We start from the raw sequence: 27,821 nt of genomic DNA on the forward strand, positions 1-27,821 counted from the left end.
TAAGCCTGGGGGACTGGAAAGGAGGCTGTTCTCGTCCTCAGCCACAATAACCTGAGCGCTGCCCTCTGCAAAACGGCTGACGTTGAGAATGACCCACCGAGGGGCTTAGAGTGGGTCAAGAAAGGGTTGTTATAGTTTGTGTGTGTGTGTGTGTGTGGGGGGGCATTTTTAATTTTTTAAATTAATTTTTTTTAATTATAAGAAAGGGTTTTGTTAGCTGTTCCTTGATTCCATCTGTGATACAAATTAACTACAGCCACCATTCTGTATATAAGGCTTAACTTATTTGACTGGAATGGAGGGAGATGTAGAGAATTTAGATTTTAGAAAGGGTTTAGAATTTAGATTTTAGATATCGGGTTAATTCTGGGCAAAAGGAAAAACGTCACCTTTAGATCTGTTCCATTCGTGTACATGAAAACAACAACAAGGACTACCATATTAAGTATTCTCTATAAGAATCACCTCACCAGAGCTAATCATCTACCAGGAGGTAATGGTAGAATGGGATTCTGAGGCATCGAATTAATAATATTAGACCCCCCCCTCAAAACCCTTTGATTCTTCCCTATTTTTTATTGAATAACAAGTGGAACATTTTATAGCAGCATTCAAAATCCTCTCCAGTCTGGTCCCAGCCTGCATTCCACACCAGTGTAATTTAACAGAAACAGGACGCAAACTACAGGTGTCATTTAAAATTTCCTAGTAGCTACATTAAAAAAAAAAAAAAGAAAGAAACAGGTGAAATTAAATATATTTTATTCAACCCAACAAACATATCCAAAATATCGTTTTGGTGTGTAATCAACATAAAACATCATTAATAATGAGATATTTCGCATTATTTTTTTTTCCTACCAAGACTCTCAATCTGATGTGTATTTTACACGTACCGCACGTCTCAATTTGGGCTACCACATTTCAGGCCTCACGTCGCTGGGTGGTTATTCTATGGGACAGTGTGATTCATCACTACGTCAATCTTCTGCACAATATCCAACACGATGTCTTTTTTTCATTTTTTTATTAAATTATTATCTGTGTACATATTTTAACATTGCCCCCCTCCCCCAACACAATGTCTTTTAATTCCACCTCCCGGGGAACGGAGGGAGAGCATTTTTCTGATAAGCTGGAGGCTGCCTCGGAGGCCGCCCTTACGTTTTTCTGCTCCAGGGTTTCTGATCTCCAAGGACGCGTCTGCAAGTGTCACAAGATCTCGCGATTTCCCGAGACCTCAGGCCTCGCCACTCTGTCTCCCGGAAGGGGGTCTACTCTATGGTTGGGAGCGAGAACTCGTCCTCTCTAGCTCTCCAGCCCTCCAGTGGACCATCTATGGTCTCGTCGGAAGCTCCTGCGGGAGGCGGCTGGGAAACCGGAAATTGCGCTCTCATTGGTCGCCACCCGGGTTTCAAATTGCGCCTGAGGCCTGCGGGCTTCTGACTGAAGTCCTCTGGGCTTCGCGCGGGAGCAACGCGTGAGTGGCCCCCAGGTATGGTTCTGGGGTTCCGGCGACGCGGCGCCGGGGAGGCCGGGGAGGCCGGGAGCGGGGGGAGGGCAGAAAAGGGAGGAGGAGCGGTAGCTGCGCGCGGGCGGGCTCCGCGGGTCCGGAGCGGGGAGACGGGCGGGAGGAGCTGGCGGCGTGGGCGGCCGGGGACGGGGCGCCGGGCGGCCTGGCTGTGGGGAAAGGGTTGTGAGAGGAGGACGGGGGAGACGAAAGCCGCGGTGCGGCTCCGCCATCAGTTACCACCCAGCCCGTGGTCAGGTTACGACGTGGAGCTGGACGCGGGGCGGGACGGATGCGGAGGCACTCGGAGCGCGGAGGTGGGGAGAGGGCGGCGGGAGAGTAACTGGACGGTGCGTCCGGAGTTTAGGTACCACCGGTTTGGCTCAGTGGATAGAGCGTCGGCCTGCGGACCGAAGGGTCCCAGGTTCGATTCCGGTCAAGGGCATGTACCCTGGTTCCGGGCACATCCCCTGTGGGACGGGTGCAGGAGGCATTCTTCTCCCTTTCTCTCTGTAAAAAAAACCAATGAAATATATTTTAAAAGAGTTTAGGGTAGCCATTTTCGGGGCTGCGGGTCCAGTGTCTCAGAGGCCTGGGTGCTTGTTTGAAGAATGTCACTTTAGTGCCACATCCAGACCTCCCAACTATGTCAGGAGATGAGGCTCAGGAATATGTATTTTAATCAGCGCAGCCCCCACCCCCTCCCACAACCTCACTCCCCGTTGATTCCTGGGCACCCTACAGTTTGAAAACCACTGTTTTAAAGCGACGCCGGGAGAAAATGCTGCTGCTTCTGTGTTTGTGTGTGTGTGTGTTGGGGTGGGGGGTGGGGACGCTAGGGGGAAGGGGGCCCCGGCTGTGAAAGAACTCTTCACGGAGAGAAGAGATCCAGAGAGGAAGCTTAATTTACTTTCCTGGAAGGGAAGGCAGGGAAGGGCCGGTGCTTTGCTAATCAACCCAGGGACCACAGTGATAAGGAAGGGAGGAGGATTTGGGGGCTGAAATTGAGCAGACCTGAGGGGTGGTAGTTTGTTAGTGCTTCTGGAGACAATAGGCAGATGTCCTATTCTAGGGAGGTGCCTTATCAGTCTTTTTCCAAAGCCTGTAAAACATGCTTAGAGCAGAAGTTAGGAAGAGTTCAAGAGGCTTGTTTGAAGGGGAGGAGGTAGGGAACTGTCTATTAACTAGAGACTTCTGGGCGCAGATTATCCCTGGGTGTAAAAATAGCTAGGAGGAGGGGAATGCAGGAATGTAACCTTGAAAGTAGTTTATCTTGTCTTGCTGTTTGAATTCAGAGGCTGTTTGAATCTGAGAAACTTAACCATTTTGGGATTAATTACCAGATTATCCGAGTTTTAAAAAAATAGCAGGGAGGAGGGGTATTCAAGAATGTAAACTTGAAAGTAGCTTATCTTGTCTTGCTGTTTGAATTGAGAGGCTGTTTGAATCAGAAGAACTAACCTTTTGGGGATTAATTACCAGGTACTTCTCTTAAATTGTGGAAGGCCACAGCGTGGAAGAAAGAGGCCTTTTTATTGCTCACACACTCATCCTTTCCCCCTCCACTGCACTGGGCAGGATCACAGCTTTTTAGAGTCCCTAAGCGGCAGTGTGGGCCAGTTTAAAAAAAACAAGTGTGTGAAGTTTACCTCTCATCCCTAACCGGTTTCCTCCTCAGGCTGGCTACTGTTAACTGCCTGATGTTACAGCCTTCCTGACTCTTCTGCACATATTTAAACAATTGTGCGATCATTTTGTTTGTATCGTCTGCACCTTAAGTTTTCCAAACACTATAAGGGACAGCTTTACATAACATATACATAGAATACTTTCTTTTAAAGATTTCGTGGGGTTGTATTACAGGCTTGTACAGCTTCTTTCAACAGTTTGCCATTGATGGATTTTTAGGTTATTTCCTGGCATGTTGGTTTTGTAAACTATTGTACACTATCTTTGTATATGTGTAACAGACCTAGTAAGAACTAAAAGGTCAGAATAGTCGTGTGTGTTTTTTCCCTTATAAGAAATAAAGTTTTATTAATTTATTAAAAAGACAAAATTATCCAAGTAAATTTGAAGAGCCAATTGGCATTAAATATGGGCAACATCCCATTTAGCAATTAGAAGGGCGCTCGTGGGGTTGTACAAAATGGAAGATTTTTATGGGAAGAAGGATGGAGTAAGGGAAAGGAAGGATCACTTTTTTTTAGTCCTTACAGGAGTATATTTAGAGAGCAGGAGAGAGAAACACTGATGTGAGAGACACATGGATTGGTTGCTTCCTACATATGCCCTGACCCAGGCCCAGGCTGGGGATTGAGCCTGCAACAGAGGTCAAGTACCCTTGACTGGGAATCGAACATGCAACCCTTCGGTGCAGAAGGTCAGTGTGCTAACCATTTAGCATACTGACCAGGGCAAGACTTTTTTACTAGTCTTAAAACACAGTTGTCTTCAAGGGTAGATATTTAAAAGAAATTTTATTGAATTTATTGTGGTAATGTTGCTTAACAAAGGTAGGGATTTGAAGGTGAGGTGTAGAGTCTTTTGAACTAAATATAGGATAAAAACCACTCCTTTTTCATCATCATGATGAATAGAACTGTTCTTGCTCTATGATTTCAGTGTAGGAGGAGATAGACATAAAAACATAAATATAAGGTGGTAAGTGTTAGTAGATTTGCTCTGGTGTCATCAGCCTCCCTTGGGGAGTCAGAAAAGCCTTGACCAAGGAAATGACTTTTGACCTAGGTAGAAGAATGAGTGGGAATTTTGAGAACAGAACATGGAAGATAGAAGAGGAGAAAGGACGAGTGCTAAGGCCTGCCCTCCCCCCGTTGAAAAATCTGATACTTTAAAAAAAATATTTATTTTATTGATTTTTTTACAGAGAGGGAGAGGGATAGAGAGCTAGAAACATCGATGAGAGAGAAACATCGACCAGCTGCCTTCTGCACACTCCCTACCGGGGATGTGCCGCTGGGACCCTTTAGTCTGCAGGCTGATGCTCTATCCACTGAGCCAAACTGGCCAGAGTGGAAGTTAAAACTTTTAATTTAACAGTTGCGTCCTATTGATTAGTTTATGTCACAGAGCCAGTTGGGAGATGTGCTTCATTGGGGGCCATTTTTGGAAATCATCCACACCATTATTAATATTTGTGTCCATTATGTTGCTGTGTCATGTATATAATAGTTATCTTAGGCACCTGGAATGTGTTAATGAATAAGTAAATACAAATCCTTCCTTACTTGTAGCTTATATTTTACATGATAAATAATTAAGATGTGTAGTGTGTTGGTTGATAACATGTCCTGTGAAGAAAATTTAAGCAAGAAGAGATAGGGAACTCTGGGGGTTGGGAGTTGCAGTTTGAAAACTGAGAACTGATATTTGAGCAAAGACAGAAGGAAGGAGGCTGGGAGCTAAGGAGAAAGGTGGAATAGAAGAGGAGCATGAGCCGAAACCGGTTTGGCTCAATGGATAGAGCGTCGGCTTGGGGACTGAAGGGTCCTGGGTTCGATTCCGGTCAAGGGCATGTACCTTGGTTGCGGGCATATTCCCAGTAGAGGGTGTGCAAGAGGCAGCTGATCGATGACTCTCTCTCTCTCATCGATGTTTCTAACTCTATTTCTCTCCCTTCCTCTCTGTAAAAAATCAGTAAATTATATTTAAAAAAAAAGAAGAAGAAGAAGAAGAGGGGCATGAGAATTATATAAGTTAAGTCAAAGTAAGTTAACCCTAGCCAGTTTGGCTAAGTGGATGAGTGTCAGCCTGCAGGTCCCAGGTTTGATTCTAGCCAAAGGCACAGGCCCAGTTGTGGGCTCGGTCCCCAGTAGGGGGCGTGCAGGAGGCATCTGATTAATGATTCTCATCATTGCTGTTTCTGTCTCTCCCTCTCTGAAATCAATAAAAAAATTAAAAATATTTTTTTAAAAAGCTTAAAGTTAACCCCATTGTTCTTGCCCGCTATCTATTTCCCCATACCATATATACTAGTTTCCATAGAAACAATAAACAGCTACAAGCTCACCTTTTAGAGACAGTTGGGATGTTTTCCTCCTCTTGTGAGGAGATAGCATTACTCTTTGAAGCAGCTTTTCTTGCTTATCCTCTCTGCTCAATAAATTTGCTCTGGTTTTAGCCTCTTGTCTGGCTTGTGCCTTGAAATCTTTTCTTCATGAAGCCAGAAACCTTCTTGGTTTGGGCTTAAGTCTCCCCTAGGGACTTACCCCTCCAGCATCAGAAGCAAGAAAACTTTAAAAAGGCTAATGCAGTTTGGAGATGGGTAGTTGGATTAGTATAGGGAGAAGTGCTTAGATTTTGAAGACAGCATCAGAATTTATTTATGGACTGGGTGTGGAGTCAGAGAAAAAGGAAGTTAAGGATGATTTAAAGTCATTAACCTGAACTACTGAAGGATGGAATTGCCATTCACTGAAATGAGCAGGACTACAGAGCTAGCACGTGTGGGGAGATCAGGATTGGTTTTGAAGGGGACCAAAATTTTGCCTACCTGTTCTTGCTCTATTCATCATAGTTTTAGGTAGACTATTGGCTTTTCTAGGCTCTTTTCACCCTTTTCCTGATGTGGCTTGTTCGTAGATCTCACTGAGTGTCACCTTTTTAATAGATAAAGGCTTGAAGTAAACTGAAGCAAGTTTATTTAAAATTGTCATTTTCCTTCCCTACAGTTTTTCTTTAAGGAGAAAAGGTAGAGGTGAGAATATGAAATTAAATCTTACTCTCTATTTCAATTCATGCTGTATCTTTCCTTGATGATACATGTCCACCTTGATTTAACCCAATTTGTAAGAATTTAGTTGCCTTTGACCAGAGAACATTTTAGATGGTCTAAATATAGCTGTTTGAGAGTGAGAAGAAACAGGAATAATTAACGGTGAATAGCTGTGGGCTAATTAACAGAAGAGTGCTTACATTCGGGAATATGTATTGGAGCTTTCAATCAACCCTCAGGCATCCGAATCCTGCATATGCATGAACTTTGTGGACTGTTGCTTTAACCAATCAAAAGTAGTGAATCTTTCTTTCTTACACGCCATGCTCAGGTCAAAGAACTGCCCATACTTGACCTTATTTTCTCCCCACTTATCTCAAGAGAAAGAGCAAACATGTGATAAACAAATTCTTACTGGGCCCCCACAAACAGTGGGACTAAAGGACACCAGCTTTGCTAGATTTCTCCCTGACACATTTCGTTTATATTATGATATTAATGTCCCTTCTTTTTTTAAAAAGATATTTTGTTGATTTTTTTTTTTTTTTTTTTACAAAGAGGGATAGAGAGTCAGAAACATCAATGAGAGAGAATCATCGATCAGCTGCCTCTTGCACACCCCCCACTGGAATGTGCCCGCAACCAAGGTCCATAGGCTGACGCTCTATCCAGGGATCCTCAAACTTTTTAAAGTGGAGGCCAGATCACGGTCCCTCAGAGAGCTGGAGGGCCGGACTATATGAACTACTAATTCCTACTGTAACACCTCGGCTGCGCTCACTGCCCAAAAAACCTGGCGGGCCGGATCAGACTCCTCTGCGGGCCGCATGTGGCCCGTGGGCCGTAGTTTGAAGATGCCTGCCGGAGTCTATCCACTGAGCCAAACCGGTTTCGGTTAATGTCCCTTCTTTTAAGCAGGTTTTTCTATCTGAATTCTTTTAGGCAAGTAAAAGGGGAGATGTCAAAGTTCTTTGTGAGTCTTCGTTTCCTAATAACCAGCTTAACTCAATATCCCAAAAGGCATATTTTGAGGTGGCAAAACTTTGCTCTCCTTAGTCCTATCTTTGGAACTTTAAAAAGTTTCATGCTCCAGAAGCAAAGTTGGTAGTTTGCATAGATGGTTCTTACTCTTGATTAAACTCTTCAGGTTTTTTTTTTTGTTTGTTTTGTTTTTGTTTGTTTTTTTGCAGTATCTGAACTAGAAAGTGATCAGAAAGGGTATCAAGCATACATTTGTGTAGGGCATTCTGACGTGTCGTTTCTACTGGCTGCTTTTTTAATTTTTTTTATTTTTTGGTCAATCCTAGAGAGAATTTTCTACTTTAGAAGATATTTTGTAATTTTTTTTTCCTTTTGGATTTATCAACAGACTAATTTCTTCACTGCCAAAATGGCATCACTTTCTACCTCTGCCCAGTGTTCAGCCTCTGACGGTGCTTGCAGGAGCTCTCCAAGACAGATCAAGCAGGTAAATGTTTCAGGCATTCTTCTTCCTCTTTAAGTTCAAGAAAAGTGGATAAATTGAATTGTGGATGTAGCTGGCTTCACTGACTGTAGGATTTTATGGAGAGCAGTAGTAATATTTTAAAATGTCATATTAGTCAACAGGATTAATGCTCATAAATTTGAATGGATCATTGATTCCATAAATGTATGGAAGTTACTGATCGCTCAGTGGTACATTTTGAAAACTAGAGTGTTTTAGGGTACAGATGGCTAATGGGGAATTTGGGACCAAGTTATATAAGTTAGTTTTTGTCTCTTACTTCATTCTAATTTGTTTTCTTTAAATAAAAATTTAAATTATAAATATAGCAAATGTAATCTTAGAAAAGATTCAAACTTCATAATGTACTTATCTTTAAAATATTTATAGTGGCTTTTAAAAATGTATTTTTATTGATTTCAGAGAGGAAGGGGGAGGGAAGGAGGGAGGGGGGGAGAGAGAGAGAGAGAGAGAGAAAAACATCAGTGATGAGAGTGAAACCTTGATTGGCTGCCTCCTGCACATCCCCTATTGGGGATTGAGCCTGCAACCTAGGCATGTGCCCTGATTGGAATTGAACCATGGTCCGATGCTCAACCACTGAGCCACACTGGTTGGGCAGTATAGAGACTTTTTTGACCCATGCCTTTCTCCAAAGTCCTTTTCCCCTAACACAGTAGTCGGCAAACTGCTGCTTGTGAGCCACATGCGGCTCTTTGGCCCCTTGAGTGTGGCTCTTCCACAAAATACCATGTGCGGGCGCCACATGTACAGTGCGATTGAAACTTTGTGGCCCATGCTCAGAAGTTGGTTTTCAGCTCTCAAAAGAAATTTCAATCGTTATACTGTTGATATTTGGCTCTGTTGACTTATGAGTTTGCTGACCACTGGTTGATACCTATGAGTGGAACTGCTGGTAATGTCCAGATTCTATGTTTAACTTTTTGAAGAACTGTCAAACTGTTTCCACTGGAGCTGCACCATTTCATGTTCCCACCAGAGGTGCAGCAGGGTTCTAATTACTCCACATTCTCACCAACACATATTTTCTTTTTTCCTCTTATAGCCATTTAGTAGAGTGAATGTGCTATCTTTGAAAAGTATGATTTTTCAGTAATTAGTCTGTTCATCTGTAGTTACTCTATGCTTTGAAAGATTATATATTAATAGAGGCCCTGTGTACGAAGTTTGTGCACTGGGCGGGTTCCTCAGCCAACCTGTGCCCTCTCCCAGTCCGGGAGCCCTCGGGGAATGTCTGACTGACAGCTTAGGCCTGATTCCAGTGGGGAGCGGGCCTGAGCTGGCAGGTGGACATCCTTAGCACTGCTGTGGAGATGGGAGAGACTCCCACCACTGCTGCTGCCCTAGCCAGCCTTGAGCCCAGCCAGGGGGCAGCTCCTGCATTGAGCGTCTATCCCTTGGTGGTCAGTGTGTATCATAGTGACCGGTCTTACCACAGTTTGTCTGATTTGCATATTAGCCTTTTATTATATAGGATTAGATAAGTATCAGTGTTTAAAGAGTTGAAGGAAGTTCTCGTTCCCTAGGGTATCAGAAATCAATCTAATTGAAATGTAAATGTCAGGTTTATTTTATGTTTTTATTAGGTACGACCAAAACTGCCACTTCTGAAGATTTTGCAGGCAGCAGGTGCCCAAGGTGAAATCTTCACTGTTACCCAGGTAAGCTAGCAAAGAAAATTGTTTTAAGAACAGCTCAGAAGTACAAGCTGATGAACTTGTAGTTCTGAACTCAGCTGTAAGGAGGCGAGTCCTCCTGAGGTACTGGGAAGGCAACTTTTGCTCTGTTTCAAAGACCATGGAGCTAAGTTGAATTTCATATTTCCCTTTTGAAATTTGTTGTCAGCTAAACAAAACTAACCATGAATTTATTGATCTCAGAATTAAAATGCAAAGCATGTATAAGATTTAAAAAAATGAGGTTGTCTGTGATTTATAGAATATACTACCAGGCAGGAACTAAATGCTGTAGCTGTCAGATAATTTTTTTGAACACTATGAGTTATTTTAAACACTATATAACTTATTTAGCTTCTAAAGTTTTTTGTGTTTTTTTTTAAAGCAAAAACAAGCTGAATTCTCTATGTGGAAAAGGGTATTAAAATGTTTATCTCTTTGTACTGTGCTTGCTTTTAGTAAGGTAAATGCTTCCTAAACAGAAGAAACAAAGTTATCAGTCTTTCTTTGAGTTTTTTAGAAAGCTTAACACCTGTCTGTAATACCCCACTCCTGAGCCTTTAAAAACCCTCAAGGAAACAAATCTGGAGGCATTTCAGATTTTTAGAATGCTCACATTTCCTCTATCATTTTAAATTATGTATAGTCCATAATTTTGATATCTCTAAAATTCTGCTAAATAATTACTTTTTTCAAACTTATTAAAGTGTGGATTGTTATTATTTTTTTATTTTTAAAAAATATTGAGTTTTTACAGAAAGGAAGAGAGTTATAGAGAGTAAGAAACATCAATGAGAGAAACATCGATCAGCTGCCTCTTGCACATCCCCTATTGGGGATACGCCCCACAACCAAGGTACATGGCCTTGACTAGAATTGAACCTGGGACCTTTCAGTCCGCAGGCCAACACTCATCCACTGAGCCAAACCGGTTTTGGCAATTTATTTTTAAAATATATTTTTATTGCTTTCAGAGAGGACGGAAGAGGGAGAGAGACACAGAAACATCCAGGATGAGAGAGAATCATTGAGTGAGCCCACAATGGGGCATGTTCCCTGATTGGAAATCAAACTGTGACCTCCTGTTTCCTAGGTTGACAATCACTGAGCCACGCCAGAATGTGGATTTTTATATCAAAATGATTAGTTATGCTAGCTTCAATAGCATGGCATAGTTTACTGGGGGAAAAGTTGGATAGAGACAGTTTATATGATAAGCTCTGTTATGAATTGACCCTACCAGGTACATAAAGAGGAATTCCTTAAATATTTTTAAATATTAGTTGTTAGTATGGTATTAAGTCAGTATGGTATAATGAGAATAGAGCAAAATTCTTACTGTCATTAAGTGAACTTAATTATTAAGCAATTAAAAAAAAATCTGTTACCTAAAGAAAACATTAGGATAAAATTAGGTCATTTCTAAGTTTTGAATCATGGACTTGTCTGTTTCCTTCCATGTTGTGAACTTGTGAGAAAAGCCAGATAAATTAAATTTTTAATAAACACTTAAAGGGTGTTTTATGCACTTCCAGTTTATTAACCATTGTACTTCATTTGTCAAAAATAATTATGTGAACATAGTACACTTCAGTCTATCGTAGTTATGTACCCCTGGACTTGCAAAATGTTATGACCCAGGCAAATTTAATGTTTATTCCTTTGAGTAATAGGAGAGACCCCTTTATTTGGATTGGTGAGAAAATTTTAAAGGTGATACTAGGTAAATTCACCATTTTTTCTCATTGTCAGACCAATACATTTCTTTTTTTTTTTTTTTAATTAAAATATATTTTATTGATATTTTACAGAGAGGAAGAGAGAGGAATAGAGAGTCAGAAACATCAATGAGAGAGAATCATTGATCAGCTGCCTCTTGCACACCCCCTACCGGGGATGTGCCCACAACTAAGGTACATATCCTTGACCAGAATCGAACCCGGGATCTTTCAGTCTGCAGGCCGTCGCTCTATCCATTGAGCCAAACTGATTTCGGCCAGACCAATACATTTCTATTATAAAACATAAGGCTCTGTTAATGTCCAGAATGATAATAAGTGGATGAACCTAGTATTTGGGTTTAGTTATCCTGTTGTAGGACTCCAGACCGTTATATGTTACCTCTTCCTCTAATAAACCTAACTTATCTCCTTATAATTAACCAAAGGCCTTGATTGGGCCTGGGAGTGTCGCAGGAGGTTGGTCAGCCTGGGCGAGACTGTGGGAGGGCTCCGGGGCGTGTCTGGCCCATCTTGCTCAGTCTTGATCAGCCTGACCTCAGCAGCAAGCTAAGCTACTGGTTGGAGGATCTGTCCCCTGGTGGTCAGTGCACGTCATAGTGAGTGGTGGAAGGGCCTTAGCATGTCATTAGCATATTATGCTCTGATTGGTTGAATGGCTAACTGGTCCACTGGACACTTGGCATATTAGGCTTTTATTATATAGGATTTGTGTGTTTTTAAAAATATTTTATTGACTTCAGAGAAGAGAGAGGGATAGAGAGAGAAACGTAAGTGATAGATAATCATTGATTGGCTGCCTCCTGCACACCCCACACTGGGGATTGAGCCCATAGCCTGGGCATGTGCCTGAATGGGAATCAAACTATGACTTCCTGGCACATAGGTTGATGCTCAACCATGAACCATGCCAGCTGGGCAATTTGTATGTTTTTGACGGCAGCTGGACAGAACGCTTAATGATAATTTATTTCTGTGCAGGTCATGCACTTTCTAGGCCAATATATAACAATGAAGCAGCTTTATGATCCTCGGGAGCAGCATATGGTATATTGTAGTGGAGATCTTTTGGGAGAACTCCTAGGATGTCAGAGCTTCTCTGTGAAAGATCCCAGGTAAAAAGAGTGCTTATACCTAACTACTTCATCTCCATAAGTTATTAGTGGTTATCTATTCCTCTAGTCAACAAATATTTAAGGACCTACGTATGTCAGGTGGCCTATGATACACTGAGAACATAGTAAGGAGCTACAGTCTCTGATTTTATGGGGCTTAATTAAAGTGTAGTGAGACTGGTGCTCTTCCCCTTACTAGTGGCCCGGTGCACCAAATTCGTGCATGGTGGTGGTGAGGGGTGTCCCTCAGCCTGGCCTGTACCCTCTCCAATCTGGGACCCCTCAGGGGATGTCCAACTGCTGGTTTAGGCCCAATTCCACAGGGGATATCCCTCTCACAGTCCAGGACTGCTCGCTTGTCTGCCTGCCTGATTGCCCCTAACAACTTCTGCCTGCCAGCCTAATTACACCCTAACCATTCTTCTGCCAGCCTGCTCTGATTGGTTGAATGGCCAACTGGTCCACCAGACACTTGGCATATTAGGCTTCTATTATATATGCCTACAAATGGTGCCTAATTGTTCCCCTGCTGGCCTGATCACCCCCAACTAGTTTCCACCTGCTAGTCTGCTCGCCCCCAACTGCTCCTCCCACCCCCAATCGGCCTGTTTGCCCCTATCTGCCCCCCTCCCACACCAGTCTGCTCGCCCTCAACTGCCCCCCCTTTCTGGCTTGATCTCGCCCCAACTGGCCCCTCCCTCCCCCCCTCTTCCCTTCCCCTCACCGTCCTGATCACTCCCAACTGCCCTCTCCTTCTGGCCTCATTGCTCCTAAACGCCTCTGCCTCTGCCCTGCCACCATGGCTTTGTCCAGAAGGATATCCGGGGTTCTCCCGGTCTAATTAGCATATTACCCTTTTATTAGTATAGATAAGGTAAAATTATACTATGGGTGGGGTTTACGGTCATAGGGATCACGGAAAGGTTCCTAGAGAAATTGACATTTGAGCTGAGAGCTGAAGGATAATATAGGAGTCAGGATTCAAGTAGAAGAGGCCAGTTGAAAGAGGGCTTAGTGCCAGTTGAGCATCATGCATGAAGGATCGGATATTAGGGAGCTTGATGTGACTAGGTTAGAATTTTGTGAAACAGTTGGAGAGAGAGGAAGAGTGAGATAATGAGCAATGTAGAATTGCGGGGCAGTTTGAGATTGATGAGGGACTCCTGTGATTTTTATGACTTGTGGTTATTTATACAATCAAAGGCTAATTAGCAATCGAGAAGCAGCGTTGACTTTCTATAGCTTCATTTTGTCTTTCTTTGGTAAGACTCCCACCAGCACTCCCTAACTAACTCCTAGAAGAAAAGAGTAGTTGCAAAGGAAACTCCCCACTTCGGTTACTCTTAGCTAAATTAATAAAATGTAAATTAATTAGTTTTTTAAAATAATATAGTTTTTTTATTGATTTCAGAGAGGAAGGGAGAGGGAGAGAGATAGAAACCTCAATGATGAGAGAGAATCACTGATTGACTGCCTCTACTGGGGATCAAGCCTGCAGCCTGGGCATGTGCCCAGACTGGGAATTGAACTGTGATCTCCGGGTTCATAGGTCAATGCTCAGCCACTGAGAACATCTTGATATTTTAATAATTAAAAGATCTGCCTGGCTAGTGTGGCTCAGTTGGTTGGAGCCCCCTCCCATCCCATCCACCCAGTCAGGACACATGCCCAGGGTGAGGGTTTGAGCCTCAGTTGGGACATGTGCAGGAGGCAACCTATTGATGTTTCTCTTTCTCCCTTCCTCTCTCAAATCAATTTTAGAAAACAAAAGATTTATTCTGGGGAAAATACTCTCCACATGTTAAGAAGTTCAGCGATAGTGTTTGAGAAACACACTTAACATTTTAATTGGAAACTTCATTATTAATTTTTTATTTTATCTTTTTTATTTTTTATTTTTATTTTCAATTATTTTTTGTTTTTTATTTTTATTTATTTTTTATTTTTTACTTTTTTATTTTATCTTCTTGACAGCCCTCTCTATGCTATGCTAAGAAAGAATCTTGTCGCTTTAACCACTGCTACTGCAGGTATGTCTCATCATATTTTTTCAGTCTATATCATAGTTTTAAGTTCAAGGGGGCAAATGATGGGAGGGAAAACAAGATCAAGGTGGAGATGGAATGCTTTCTTGGAATGACTGGGAGGGATACCATCGCACAGAATGATTACTATGTCACTTAACTTTCACTTGTGAAAACTTTCCAATATACTAAAGTTAGGTTGGTATAATGTGTGCGCCTCTTAGACTTAGCAATTGTTAACATTTGATCATATTTGCTTTATGTGGGCATACTTTTAAAATTGCTAACAGATCACGTCTTTTTTCCTTTAAACATAACTATAGTGTCATTATTACACCAAACAAACTGATAAACTAAATAACTTCATAATAGTATCCATTAGCCAGTTTATGTAGTTACCTTCAGTTATCACAGAAATATCTTTCACACTTGGCTTGTTCAAAGTCCACATTTGGTTCAGAGCCCCCACACTACATTTGGTTGCTAACATTCCTTGTGTTTTTATTTCATTAATTTGGTGAAGAAATGAGTCATTTGTCCAATAGCATGACATTCTAGTAGAGTTTGTAGATTGTGATGTTGTCTAACGTGTTTTTCTGTTCGATCTTTGATAAATTAGTGGTGCTTGAATAGATTCAAGTTTAAGTTTTTTTCTGGGAAGATTTCATAGGGGGTGCATTACATCAGAGTCATGTAAGGTCTTTGTGTCCTTCTTTCAGTGATAAGAGTCTGTGGGCTTACATGGGGTCAACCTGATCCATCTATTATAAAGGTCCCCCAAGAACCTTTCACCTAATAGTTTTAGCTTTCTGTTATTTATTTAAAAAAAAAAAACCTTAATATGTCGTGAATATTCACCCATTTCATTCTTAGAAAATATTGTTTTTTTTTAACGCTTTTGTCTTTTTTTAATTTTTTTAAATATATTTTATTGAATTTTTACAGAGAGGAAGGAAGAGAAATAGAGAGCTAGAAACGTCGATGAGAGAGAAACATCGACCAACTGCCTCTTGCACACCCCCTACCGGGGATGTGCCCACAACCAACGTACATGCCTTTGACCGGAATCGAACCTGGGACCTTTTAGTCCACAGACCGACGCTCTACCACTGAGCCAAACCGGTTTCGGCCGCTTTTGTCTTTTTCTTTAAAATATATTTTTATTGATTTCAGAGAGGAAGGAGAGGGAGAGAAACATCAATGATGAGAGAGAATCATTGATTGGCTACCTCCTGCACACCCTTAATTGGGGATCAAGCCTGCAACCCAGGCATGTGCCCTTGACTGGAATCGAGCCCGGAACCCCTCAATCCCCAGGCTGACGTTCTGTTCACAGACCCAAACCAACTAGGGCGCTTTCTGTTATTTGAAGGCCAGTTGTCTAAACCCGTGGTTGGCAAACTGCGGCTCGAGAGCCATGTGTGGCTCTCCCACAAAATACCGCAGCCTGGGCGAGTCTATTGTATTGTTGACTAACGAGTTTGCCAACCACTGGTCTAACCCTTTGCTTGATTGCGTACCTCTTAATCCTGCACTTTGAGTTTAATTTATTAGGCGTGTGCAGGAAACTGGCCGCTTTGGATCTGAAGTGTGGTGTGCTAGAGATAAGTGAATTAATAAACTGGAGACAACGGAAATGCAACCCTGTCTCATTTCCAAATAATGAAACTTTTCCACTTAAGACAGCACTTTTGATTGACAAACTTTCAGTAAGTTATTGAAACAAGGTTGAAAAAAATGTATTCCTAATAAAGATTTACACTTTAAATGAGAAGTTGCTCTCATTGAAATGTCATTTTGAACTTACATTGAATTTTGAAGCCTTGTTGGTTTCATTGAGACTTTGCCCACTTCACCCAGCTGTAAATTTCTATTTGATAGGGAAGGCTTTGGGAATGGTATGGCGCTTTATTGAAATTCAGTCACTTGAAAAATAGTATGGCTGTTCTGGGATACTCACTATAGGCTTGAAATAGAGGATTCTATATTTGCTCCTTTACAGTAAAATTTTTCTCATCTTTCTCTGAATATCTAGAGAAGGTATAATTCTCACCTTCTCATTTCCTTTCTCTCATTTCCTTTCTTGCACTTTGCAGAATTTAACATGCCATGTGTGAAAATGAACATTTCTATAGCAAACATTTCAGTTGATCCTCACAACAACCCTGTGGGGAAGGTTTGGAGATGAAGAAACTAAGATTTTAAAAACTAGAATGAGTGACTAGTCCAGTTTCAGATGCCACTGATTAAGTGGTACAGGAGATGTTTCTGATTAGCCAGCAAACCCACCTCCCTTTTTCCCCGTTGTGCCACACATTGTTGCCTCCTTAATCCTTGCTTATAATAAAATTTGCTCCAATCAATTTTTTTAAACACATTATTTTCTCTGAACATTAAATCTGTAAAATGTCTTATTTTTTATTTTGTCACTTTGGAATAATTTCACCTGCAAAAATATTGTTTGCTATAATCTTTATCCAGACCTTATATAACCATAGTACAAGTAACTTTGTCTTTCTGATTTGCACTTGGATTAGTACCTGTGGTTGATCTTTGTAAAATGGGTCACCTGTGCTGTTTTATATGAAAGGACGAATGAGACAAGTACTTTCCGTATACCTATTTTACACCCTTGCTAATGAGCTAAAGACTTAATTTTGATGGCTGAGGAAAATATTATTTAAAATGATGGTGGTTCTTAATAAACCATTTCTCCAATTTTCTACATGCCTCCTAATAAAATGAATTTTATATGATAAACTTTGTATTTAAGAATTCCTTTGTACATTGTAGTTTTCTCAGATAACTTGTTTTTCACTACTTATTTGTTATAACAGAATAAGGCTTTAGAATATAAATGATAGTAATCGAATGGCAGTAAAGAAGTGCTTTATCTGTGTTGTATGCTAACTGTACTTTGAGGACCACTGTGGTCAAAAAATGCTGTCTTTTAAACTTCTCAGTATCTCTGTTTATAACAGTACTTCTAGAAATAATGTTCTTTATAATTACAATTTTGAAAATGTTTTGTGCAAAACAACTGGATTGTGAGACGAGTTGTAGGATCTGTATTCTCTGCCAGTCTATTTAGAGAAAGATTATTTTCCGTAAGATCTCTGAACATGATAGTAGCCGATGAACCCAATCCATGGTAGGCCTACATATAAGCAAGGCAGTTATGCATAGCCTCTGCGTGGTCCAGATTATTAAATGGTCTGAAGCTAAGCTTTCACCTTTTGTTCTGTTTAAAATGTCCAAGTCCTTGAAATACATTTCTTTCAGAATAAGAATTTCTCTTAGGTTATTGTTTCCTTTGTTTCTTTTTATTGGTCTTGAGAAAAACTTTCTCTGCTTCCTTGTCCTTCTTAGGAAATGTTTATAGTAACTGGGAAAAATGAGACTTGTTGATTTAAAAAACCTAATCTATGTTCAGTTGTTGGGAATTTAAACTAAAATCATTGACACTTAGAATGTATGTTTACATGAAGATGCTATTGTGTTATAAAGCAAGTGAGAAATTCCAGATTTTCAGATTTTATTTCCCTTTATAACTTTTTAACATTTGAAAATAAAAATTAAATGAAAAAGCCAGTCCTTTTCTTTTTCTAATATATTTTATTGATTTTATTTATTTATTATTTTTTTTTTACGGAGAAGGGAAAGGGATAGAGAGTTAGAACATTGATGAGAGAGAAACATCTATCAGCTGCTTCCTGCACACCCCCTTCTGGGGATGTGCCTGCAACCAAGGTACATACCCTTGACCGGAATTGAACCTGGGACCCTTCAGTCCTCAGGCCGGCACTCTATCCACTGAGCCAAACCGGTTAGAGCCAGACCTTTTCTTTTTGTTGTTTACAAGTAGGAGGCAGATTTGGTAATAAAATACCTATAGGAAGAGATGATAAAAACGTGCACCATTATTTCCTCTTGAAATCACTTTTTATATTGAAATTTGAAAGCTTGCGATGGAAGAACATTTTTTTGTTGTTGTTATTTTTCATTTCCCCCAGATTACATTTTGGTAACATATTTTGAATATAGTCTGTTTTGGCTTTTGTGATTTTTACCAGTTTTGATTTTTCCATTTCTTTTGGACGAGAGCCTTGTTAAACCAACATGGAGAGGTACATCTGTAGGGACCAACCTGGCTCCAGGGCTGTTTGCTGAGGTCCTTTCTGTGTGGAAAGAATGGCTATTACCAGGGAAGGTTTTCCTTTTGTTTTACTTGCTATCCAGATGCTGCTCAGACTCTCGCTATCGCACAGGATCAAAATCTGGATATTCCAAGTCAAGACCACCTGAAGGTAAAATCACCACATGGTGACTTCTTTTGTTGTACAGAGTGGCCCCTTCTCTGTACCTATGGATCTTGGACTCCCAAGGCCTCTTGATGAATGTGGTAAGAATTTCATAAGAAAGGTTCTTGGGAGTTCACAGACCAGGGACAGAGTGAACATTCTCTGTTCTGTCCATAACAGAGTTCCAGTCTCTGAATTTTTCTTTGGGATGTAGCACTTCTGATCTTCAGTTCTTCCAGTTGCATCCTCTTTGTGTGCGCGCTTGTGTGTGTGTGACAATGTATAATCATAGGTGTTGGAGGCAACTGCTTTTATTAGATTTTAACAGGCTTGTTGCAATTCAGTTCATGTCAGGCCAATTCTTAAAGCTTCCCCAAACCTGGGAAAACCTTACGATCATCTTGGTATATGGTGAGGATTTCACATGTTTTCTGAATTATGCCTAAGTGTGTAATAGGCTAAAGGGTTTATATTGATAGCTTATTTTTAACAGTACATTTTGGTTGTTTGTGCAGAGATTTTTTCTCCCCCCAGGTTTGTGATTCTCTTAGCTCTGCTCACAAAGGGTTGAGATGTTGCCTCTATTTGATGACTGGGGTGAATGCGAGCTCTCTCTCTTGTGTGTAACCCATTGTGTGGCACACTAACTGGTGAGCCAGAAAGGAACTGCTGCATCCCTGGTCTCAGTCACTTCCACTGCACTGACAGGCGCCTTTCCCTTCTTTCCAGCAAAGCGCAGAGGAAAGTCCCAGTTCCAGGAAAAGTACCGAAGAAGGCAATATGCCCACACTGCCTACCTCACAGGATAAGTGCACACCTTCCAGAGAAGGTGGGTTTTGCATTAAAGCTATGTGGACTTTTCCTTTGATAACTTCTAGGAATGACATCTATCCAAATTAAGCACTAGCTATAATTAATATCGTTATATAGAAAAATAAGAAATATAATGCTGTCTCTTCCAGGTGAAGTAGAAGGTGCATATGTCATACTTCTTCCTCATTCTTTTCTGAAAATCTTTTTTTTTTTTAAATCCTGTCACTGCTGTTAACTTTGAAGATGATGGCAGTGCTCTTTTAGCAACCCAGGTCACTGGAGTGGAGCAGACCCTTCCTTTAGCTGGTAAGCTAGGAGAAGATGGCTACCCACTTACCAGTTTGCCACCTGGTCACTTAGCTGCCTTGGTCTTTTAAATATTGGTGCCCCTGTACATATTTGATTTGGTTAGAATTTTTATTTTGATTTGTTTGCTTGATATAGATTTTTTGAAGTTTACAAAAATGATAAAATATACTATCTCAGAGCAAAGAATGAGACATAGAAGCCTGGTAATTCCTTTGCCCTTAGGTGGTGGTAATCAGATCTTTGCCATACATGCAGATGTGGTACGGTTAAGTTAAATTAATGATATATTTATTGGAAGTTTTCCCAAGCCCTATTTATGAAATATCCCCTAAATTATTTTCTGCAAAAATGTATAAAATAGAAATTTCCTCAAAGGCACTTTGTCATTATGGTTTCTAGTCTAGGCTCACATTTGGAGCAGTGGCAGGAATGTTATACTGTTGAAATTGTTTTAAATGTTTACATTAAAACTGAATCAATTTCTGTATTTATTTTCCTCAAATTTCATTTGAGTGTAAATGGAATATTGAGCTACCTAATTGCCTTGGAGCTTATTTCAGTCTGTGGCATTAATGTAGGATTTTGTTTCTTTAAATGCAAGTCTTGGCTTATTTTCTACTTAGAAGGCTGTTTAAAACATAAGAACAGCCAATTCAAGAGACTATATATAGTTTGTGATGTAAGTTTTGAGAATAAATAGCTTAGTATTTTTAGGGAGAGGTATAGGTAGAGAGGACAAAATTTTTATATGTGGAAAGAATGGCCTGTTTCCATTTCCTGCATAAGAAGTTACAGAGCTTGACTAGGTGAAGATAATTAATATTCGTCTTAGGAGTTTGGTTTCTGGTAACTTCAGCAAGGAGTAAGTAAAAAGATAGTTGAAGTTTCCCTGAGACAGATATACCTTTTGATAGACAGGATCAACATACTTTGTAAGTAGATAGGATAAACTTATTCTAGCAAGGACCCATTATTGCAGAAATCTTTTAAACCATATGTATGTACCTCAGCACATTTAAACACCTGTGGTTGCCACTGGTATGTCTAGTCCATTGGAAGAAGAGAGAGGAAGAAAGTAGGAAACAAGTAAAGCACAAAAAAAGATTGCTTGACTGCAAAGAAAGAAAAAAATTTCATGTGCTAACAACAAACTATGTTATAACTGCCTTGAGTGTCATTTAGATGTAGGACATGGGATCTTTTACTTGAAATATATGGGGCCTTATTGTATTTTGGATTTGCAGTATTTGTAAATTTTAGATATCTTAACTCTGAAATAGCTAATGAAGTCTAAACAGGAGAGTAGATGTGAGCTTGGCAACTGAGCAGGTATTTGGTTTCTGATTCTTTCTTACTGGGAGCAGGAGTGACTTTTTACTTATAAAGAGATTGTAATTATTGTAGAGAGTCTTGCTTCTTAAGGCTTGCATACATAGTTATGCTTTTCATTTGACTTCTGTAGATGAGACCTCTAGGCTGGACCTCGGGCTGGAGGAGTGGGATGTAGCTGGCTTGCCATGGTGGTTTTTAGGAAATTTGGGAAACAGTTACACACCTAGAAGTAATGGCTCAACTGATTTACAGACAAATCAGGTAAATTTCATGTTTGAAGAGAAACTTCTTTTTTTCTTTTGGAAAGAGTAGCGTTTGGTGGATTTCTTTCTCTGTCATATGTCACATTCACGTTATCCAAAACCTAGCCAACCACTTAATACTTTCACTGCCATGCCATAACTTAAGCCACTGTCATTCTGCTCCTTTATCTTACATTCTCCATTGCACTTCTCACTTTGTCAGATGATTATTTTATTGTGTTTATGTGAATATTGACTGTTTATCCCCACTGAAATGTAAGACCGGGCTTTAATAATACTAACCACTCTCTTCTACTGCCCACGCTGACAAATCATAGTCGTTCAGTATTTCTTCAGTAAATGAATGGATAAATGATGGCAAAATAATAAGTTGTTTCATAGGAATATTATAGAAAAGCATGTCATAAATGACCATAGTTGAATGCAGAAAATTATATTTAAAGTTGTTTAAGAAAGCGGAGAGAAGGTTTGAGTCACTGTCAGTATTTCTCACTTTTTGTTCAGTAAACATTGACTATTAAAGGAGGGCTATCTTACAGTTAATAGAATGTTTTCTAGGCTCTCAGAGTGCCACTTGAGGGAAGGAGTGCAGAGGATGGGTTCTATTTACTTGAGCATCTATGAGTCTTTAGCTTTTAGGCTCTTCAGTACTGTTTCTCAGATGTTGTACGTGATCTACTGTTAAAATACAAAATTCTGACTGTCCTGAGCTTTAATAAACATACTCTCAAAATTAAAAAGAAAAACAGAATTCCTTACCAGGCATCTGGACATCCAATAGCTTTTACATAGTAAGTATTTGTTGAATGAATAGATGTCCATTGGAGAAAGACTGGGTGTTTGGAGATATATGAGGACATTGAGTTTTGGGTTAATTTATGTTGGTTCAATGTCTCTGATAAGCCTCTGACTACTGTTTGTTTTTTCTGTTAGGATGTAGGTACTGTCATTGCTTCAGATACGACAGATGACGTGTGGTTTTTGAATGAGTCGGTATCAGAGCAGTTTGGTGCTGGAATAAAAGTTGAAGCTGCTGATATTGAACAAACAAGTGAGGAAGTAGGAAAAGTAAGCGACAAAATGATATGTTGAAATTTTTCACATTGGTTGTATTTATGTGTGTGTAGTATAATCTATTCATATCTGGTGACATGACCTATACTATTTCGCTTTTTACAACAAATGACTCCATAATCACCCCACCCCCTTTCTTACTTAGTATTTTTCTATGTCTAATTTTAGGATTCACATTCAGTTAACCAACACTACCTTAACACATTAAGCGCCAGCCTATTTTGTCTTCTGGATGGAAAGATAGTGTCAGTCACTGGTGACTGACTGGGCACTTAATATGTTAAAAATAGACTAGGACTCCATGGGTAAAGCTCCTCCTCTGTTAGAAGCAATATTCTATCCTTTTCCTGCTTGCCTAGTTTCTCATTGTATAGTTTTCTTCTTCTGGAGACTTTTGTTGCTAACAATGCACAGTTCTAAATGGCCACAACAGCCTGTAGAGAGAGAAAAAAATCCGTATTTCCTGGACATGTCAATAGATTCCATAATCATTTTATACCCAAAAGAAAATAGATGAGTTTTTTTATTATAGATTTTAAATAGGGGGGAAAAGGGAGCTAGAATTCTGAGTACATAGTGGGAATATATCAAGATGAAGAGTCATACAAACGTGTTCAAGTCTCAAAATAAATTGGGAAGCAGGTTCCAGTGCCTGACATAGTCAAGAATCTCAGTAAATATCCACCGACTAAATAGAGCAGAAAACAGAACTGTAGTGGATCATTCTTTTAATTGAAGAGATTTTCATAGTGATTTGGGTTCCTGAAAGGGGTGTCCTGTGTGTGTGGTGGGCAGATAGATGGTTGGGTTCTCTTAGTCTAGTTATGTGGGTAGAATTAAAGGGAATGCAGGTGGCTAGAATGAAGACAAAGCTGACATTTGGAAACTTCTATAGAGAGCTGGGACTTAAAATACTTAAACTATTGTGACAAAGTTGCTATACAGAGGGTCATAATTGTATATAATTGGTTTTGTTCCACATACTGTGTCATAAAACTAAGGTTTTCATTTTTAGAATTTTAAATTCTAAATTACAGAATTTAGAAGACACTTTCCACATTTCTTGTTTCCTGGTCTGTAGGCATGTTTTTATAGGACAGCCAGAGTATTACATAACTAGTTGTACTTTTGAATATGACGAATAACATTTTAAAATACTTTGTTTTCATTTTTCACATCTAAATTTCTTATTTTATACACTGCTTTTACAATGCCTGCCTAGATTCCCAAGATAAATTTCTACATTTAATAATTTATGATTTTTCTACTCTAATACTTTGTTGTTTAAGATTTTAAAATTTTTTTTGTGGGGGGAGAGAGAGAGGGAGAGATGATTGATTGACTTGATAGTTTGATTAGCTGCCTCCTGCATGCCTCCTGCCGGGGATGGACTCCACAACCCCAGCCTGTGCCTTGACCTGGAGTCAAATCAGCAACCTTTCAGTGCACAGGATGACCCAAGTAGCTGAGGCATCCCAGTGAGGGCTTTTTTTTTTTTTTGTCATTATTTAGGGCACCCTTTCTCTTCTGGGTGCTAGGTGTGTACAGAATCATTTTTGGTCTCATATGTAAGCTATCTCCTTTTAAAGTGTTAATGATGGAGGCAGGATATGAGCTTTAAATTGAAGCCCTTTCATCTTTTTTTTTGGGTAATAAACTCATGTGAAATAGGTAATCCTTACTAATGAGATATCTTTGCTGTCACAGGTGCCTGAAGTGGGAAAAAGTGATGACCTTGAGGACTCTAAGTCCATATGTGATGACACTGATGTAGAGGTTGCCTCTGAGGTACGCTTCTCTAGTCTGAGATGGTAACGTTCCGACAGTTCACTGTGAAGAATGCTATTCCCCCCAACCCCACTTTTGTTTAATTTTTCTGAGGTGTTGGCTTCTTTACATTTGTTAAAGGTTTTCATTAGAATTTGAGAAGAGATGAGTAGAAAGCATTGACTTTAAAGCCTCTTTGTGCCTTTCTCCTCCTATAAAAACTGTTTGGACACGGTGCAGTGAGTACAGTTATTCAGAATAGTACTGCACTGCTTTTCCCACCAGCACCTCTGCAGTGCCACAGATAGACTTACAAGCTATCTAAAATTTTTTGTTGGTATAAAAATTATATTTTAATGTTTTCTTAAAAGAAATGGAAAGGCTGTTTCCACACAGGTTTATATTAATTGAGGGTTAATTTATTATTAAGCTTTTAGTTAAAAGTTATGGATTTGTCACCAATTGACAACTAATGTTTAGACTCAAATGTGTTCCTTACTTTTCTGTTTTCATTCTAGGTCCGCATTTCCTTTTAGTGTTCCTCTCAGCTAACTCACTAGAAAAAAAAGGGAGGATAAGGGGAGGATAAGGAGGTTGATTTTACTTTTTGCTGCTTGGGGATAGGAAAAATTTTAGGTTGTCTCTGGTGATGATTCCTCCCCCACCCCACCACTGTTGACCATTATAGTAATTCATTGGAAATTATCTGTGCATAGCTAGGTAATAAAGTGGAATATATTGATCCATTAAGTGTTCTTGACCGTAATACAGGTAGCTGGGTTAAGTATTTCTATCTTCATCAGACTTCTATGGCTATTTGGACCAAGAAAACCTATTAAGCAAATAGACTGTATTTTATCAAATCAAAGATGACATTGACTTTAACAAACCCTATTATTTTATGTACTACTAGAAAAGAAAAGTCGATGCCAATTAGGCTATGACACACCATCATTTATGAATGCCATGTCTTTATGAAGGTCCTTTGAGTATTTGTGTAGGACTCCTTTGAGAGCTGAGGATCTTCAGCTGGCATGAGAATGTTTTGAGACTCTCTAGGGAACATCCCAGTTTAACAAATGGTTGTGTCTCTGCTTTTTGGTCTAGAGGCAATTGAGTCATAACTTCTAAACTTGAAGTGCTTGATTGATCTTTATTCTGAAAGTCATGTCAGTCAAAGCATTGATCCTGTGAAAGCCAGGCTATGATCACATTAAATACTCTGGACTTGTTCCAGGTAGCTACCTTTGAATTAGCAAGCCATGTAAAATTTATTGAGCTCTAGTATCTCTTAATTTTAATATGGAGATCTAGGAAAAACTTACTTGGCATTCAAGGATAAGAACATTATTTTTTTTTAGAACATTCATTTTTGGATGGTGTGATTTAGGCATACAGTTAGTTAGCTACCTAAGATCCTGAGAGCAGTGAGAAAGCATGAATAAATAAGTTAGTAGTTTCTAAATCTCATAATTGTAGCTCTTTTGTTAGATTTTATAACATTTCTTAGTAGAAAAGAATGACAGTAGTATCTCTTCATTCTTTAGTCTCTCAACGTGTTAGTTGTAAAAAGAAAGCAGAAAAGCAAACAATGTAAATTCCATTTATATTAGAAAGCCAAAATAATTAATGTAACTTTTAAAGAAGATTGCTATATTAAATTTTGGCTTGAATTGGCAGTTGTGTCACTATCCAAGTGGGTATAGAGCATTTTAATTCTAGACTAGACTTGTGGTGTGGACTCTCTGGGCTCTCGGTAGCTCAGGGAGATGATGAGAGTTTGGTCCACCTTCCCTTTTTCTCAGCGTCATGTCCCCACTGAGTACTAATTGGCTGCACTTCCCTTTGTAGGATGAGTGGCAGTGTACTGAGTGCAAGAAATTTAACTCTCCAAGCAAGAGATACTGTTTTCGGTGCTGGGCCCTGAGGAAAGATTGGTATTCAGATTGTCCTAAGTTAACCCATTCTCTCTCCACGTCTGATATCACTGCCATACCGGAAGAGAAGGAAAATGAAGGAATTGATATCCCTGATTGCCGCAGAACCATATCAGCTCCAGTTGTTATACCTAAAGATTCATGTAAAAAAGAAGAAAACCCCAAACTCTTTGATCCCTGCAACTCTGTGGAGTTCTTGGATTTGGCACACAGTTCTGAAAGCCAAGAGACTGTGTCAAGCATGGGAGAACAATCGGCTGACCTTTGCAAGCAGAGAGCAGAGACGGGCAGCACGGAGGATTGCCGGAATCTTCTGAAGCCATGTAGTGTATGTGAGAAGAGACCGCGCGACGGGAACATTATTCATGGAAAGACGAGCCATCTTGTCACTTGTTTTCAGTGTGCCAGGAGATTAAAGAAGACCGGGGCTTCATGCCCTGCGTGCAAGAAAGAGATTCATTTGGTTATTAGGGTTTTTATAGCATAGCTGTGAATCTGAACTTAAAAAATACTAACAGGGTCAGGCCAAGTATTCAAAACGTAGGTCTTGAGCATCTTCGTCCAGTCTGATCCATTGTTTGTTTATTCATGTAAATGTTGTATTAAGACCACTTTTGTTTGTAAATGTGTGAAAATTGAGAATGAGTTCTTTCATCCTCCCTTCAGAGCTGAGGATCTGGGCCCTGGTTAGTGTGGCTCAGTTGATTGGATGCCATCCTATGCACTGAACGATCATGGGTTCAATTCCTGATCAGGGCACATACCCAGGTGGCGAGTTCAATTTCTAGTTGGGGTGCTTATAGGAGGAAACCGATCCTTGTTTCTCTCCCCCTTCCTTTCTCTATAATCACTAATTTAAAAAAAAAACAAAAAAAAAAAACAAGTCCTCACCCAGCCGGTGTTGCTCAGTAGTTGAGCATCAACCCATGTACCAGGAGGTCACAAATTGATTCCTGGTCATGACACATGCCTGGATTGTGGGCTCAATCCTTCTCATTATTGATATTTCTTTTTCTCCCTCTTCCTTCTCTCTGAAATTGATTAAAAAATAAAAAAAAACATTAAAAAAAATTCTTGGGTGAGGATAAAAAAAAATTAGGATCCAACTATCAGTAAAAACAAAAATATGTTCATTTACTAAATTACTTGAAGATTAACATTTCTTTAGTTAGTTTTATTTTCTGTTTGGGAATGTTCATTTTTCAATTACAGTTGACATTCAATATTAGCTTCAGGTGTATGGCATAGAGGTTACATAAATAATTTACGAAGTGATCCATCCTCCTGTAAGTCTAGTACCCTCACCTGACGTCATGTATACGTAATACAATATTATTGACTCTGTTCCTTATGCTGTTAAGGAATGTTCTTAGGCCTCTAAACCCAGGTAGCTATTAGAAACATAGCAAAGCTTACAATGGGAAAAAAGAATCTAATTAGTCAAGTTATATAGTGCTGTATCACTATATGTTGGCAATCAGGCTGCATGGTTCAGAGAAGCCAAAAGAGAAGTTTTAGAAAACAAATTTCTTCCATGTGTGCTGAGAATAATGCTAACATTTTTTTTTTGCTAACAGACTCCTGAAATAATTTTGAAAGTATATGAATCTTTTGCACATTTTGAAAATTGAGGTACAGTTAGCAAACAATGTGCTTCCTTCTGTAGACATGTAAGTGCCCAAACCAAGCTCTAGAAGAACATCTATCACCTTACAA

At 39.7% G+C, this 27,821-nt stretch overlaps 1 protein-coding gene across 10 annotated transcripts; it reads left to right on the top strand.

Moving 5' to 3' along the window:
* The first annotated feature begins 1,380 nt into the window (after positions 1 to 1,380).
* Positions 1,381 to 26,820, top strand: MDM4 (MDM4 regulator of p53). Of its 10 annotated transcripts, XM_045583024.1 has the most exons (11): positions 1,381 to 1,495; positions 7,618 to 7,716; positions 9,342 to 9,416; positions 12,152 to 12,285; positions 14,260 to 14,315; positions 18,549 to 18,616; positions 19,340 to 19,439; positions 21,195 to 21,325; positions 22,261 to 22,410; positions 24,109 to 24,189; positions 26,020 to 26,820. In XM_045583024.1, exons 2-11 carry the CDS (start codon positions 7,639 to 7,641, stop codon positions 26,590 to 26,592), a joined length of 1,446 nt encoding a protein of 481 aa, XP_045438980.1. In that variant the 5' UTR covers positions 1,381 to 1,495; positions 7,618 to 7,638; the 3' UTR covers positions 26,593 to 26,820. The 10 variants fall into 10 exon arrangements, 8 of the variants coding, with proteins under 8 accessions (XP_045438980.1, XP_045438983.1, XP_036298193.1 ...); XM_036442297.2 differs by lacking the exon at positions 1,381 to 1,495 and having other exon boundaries at positions 7,568 to 7,716; XM_045583025.1 differs by lacking the exon at positions 1,381 to 1,495 and having other exon boundaries at positions 7,568 to 7,716; positions 22,261 to 22,395.
* Positions 26,821 to 27,821: the final 1,001 nt, after the last annotated feature.

This window comes from Pipistrellus kuhlii, unplaced genomic scaffold, assembly GCF_014108245.1.
Source record: "Pipistrellus kuhlii isolate mPipKuh1 unplaced genomic scaffold, mPipKuh1.p scaffold_m20_p_18, whole genome shotgun sequence".
NCBI classification, from domain to species: Eukaryota; Metazoa; Chordata; class Mammalia; order Chiroptera; family Vespertilionidae; genus Pipistrellus; species Pipistrellus kuhlii.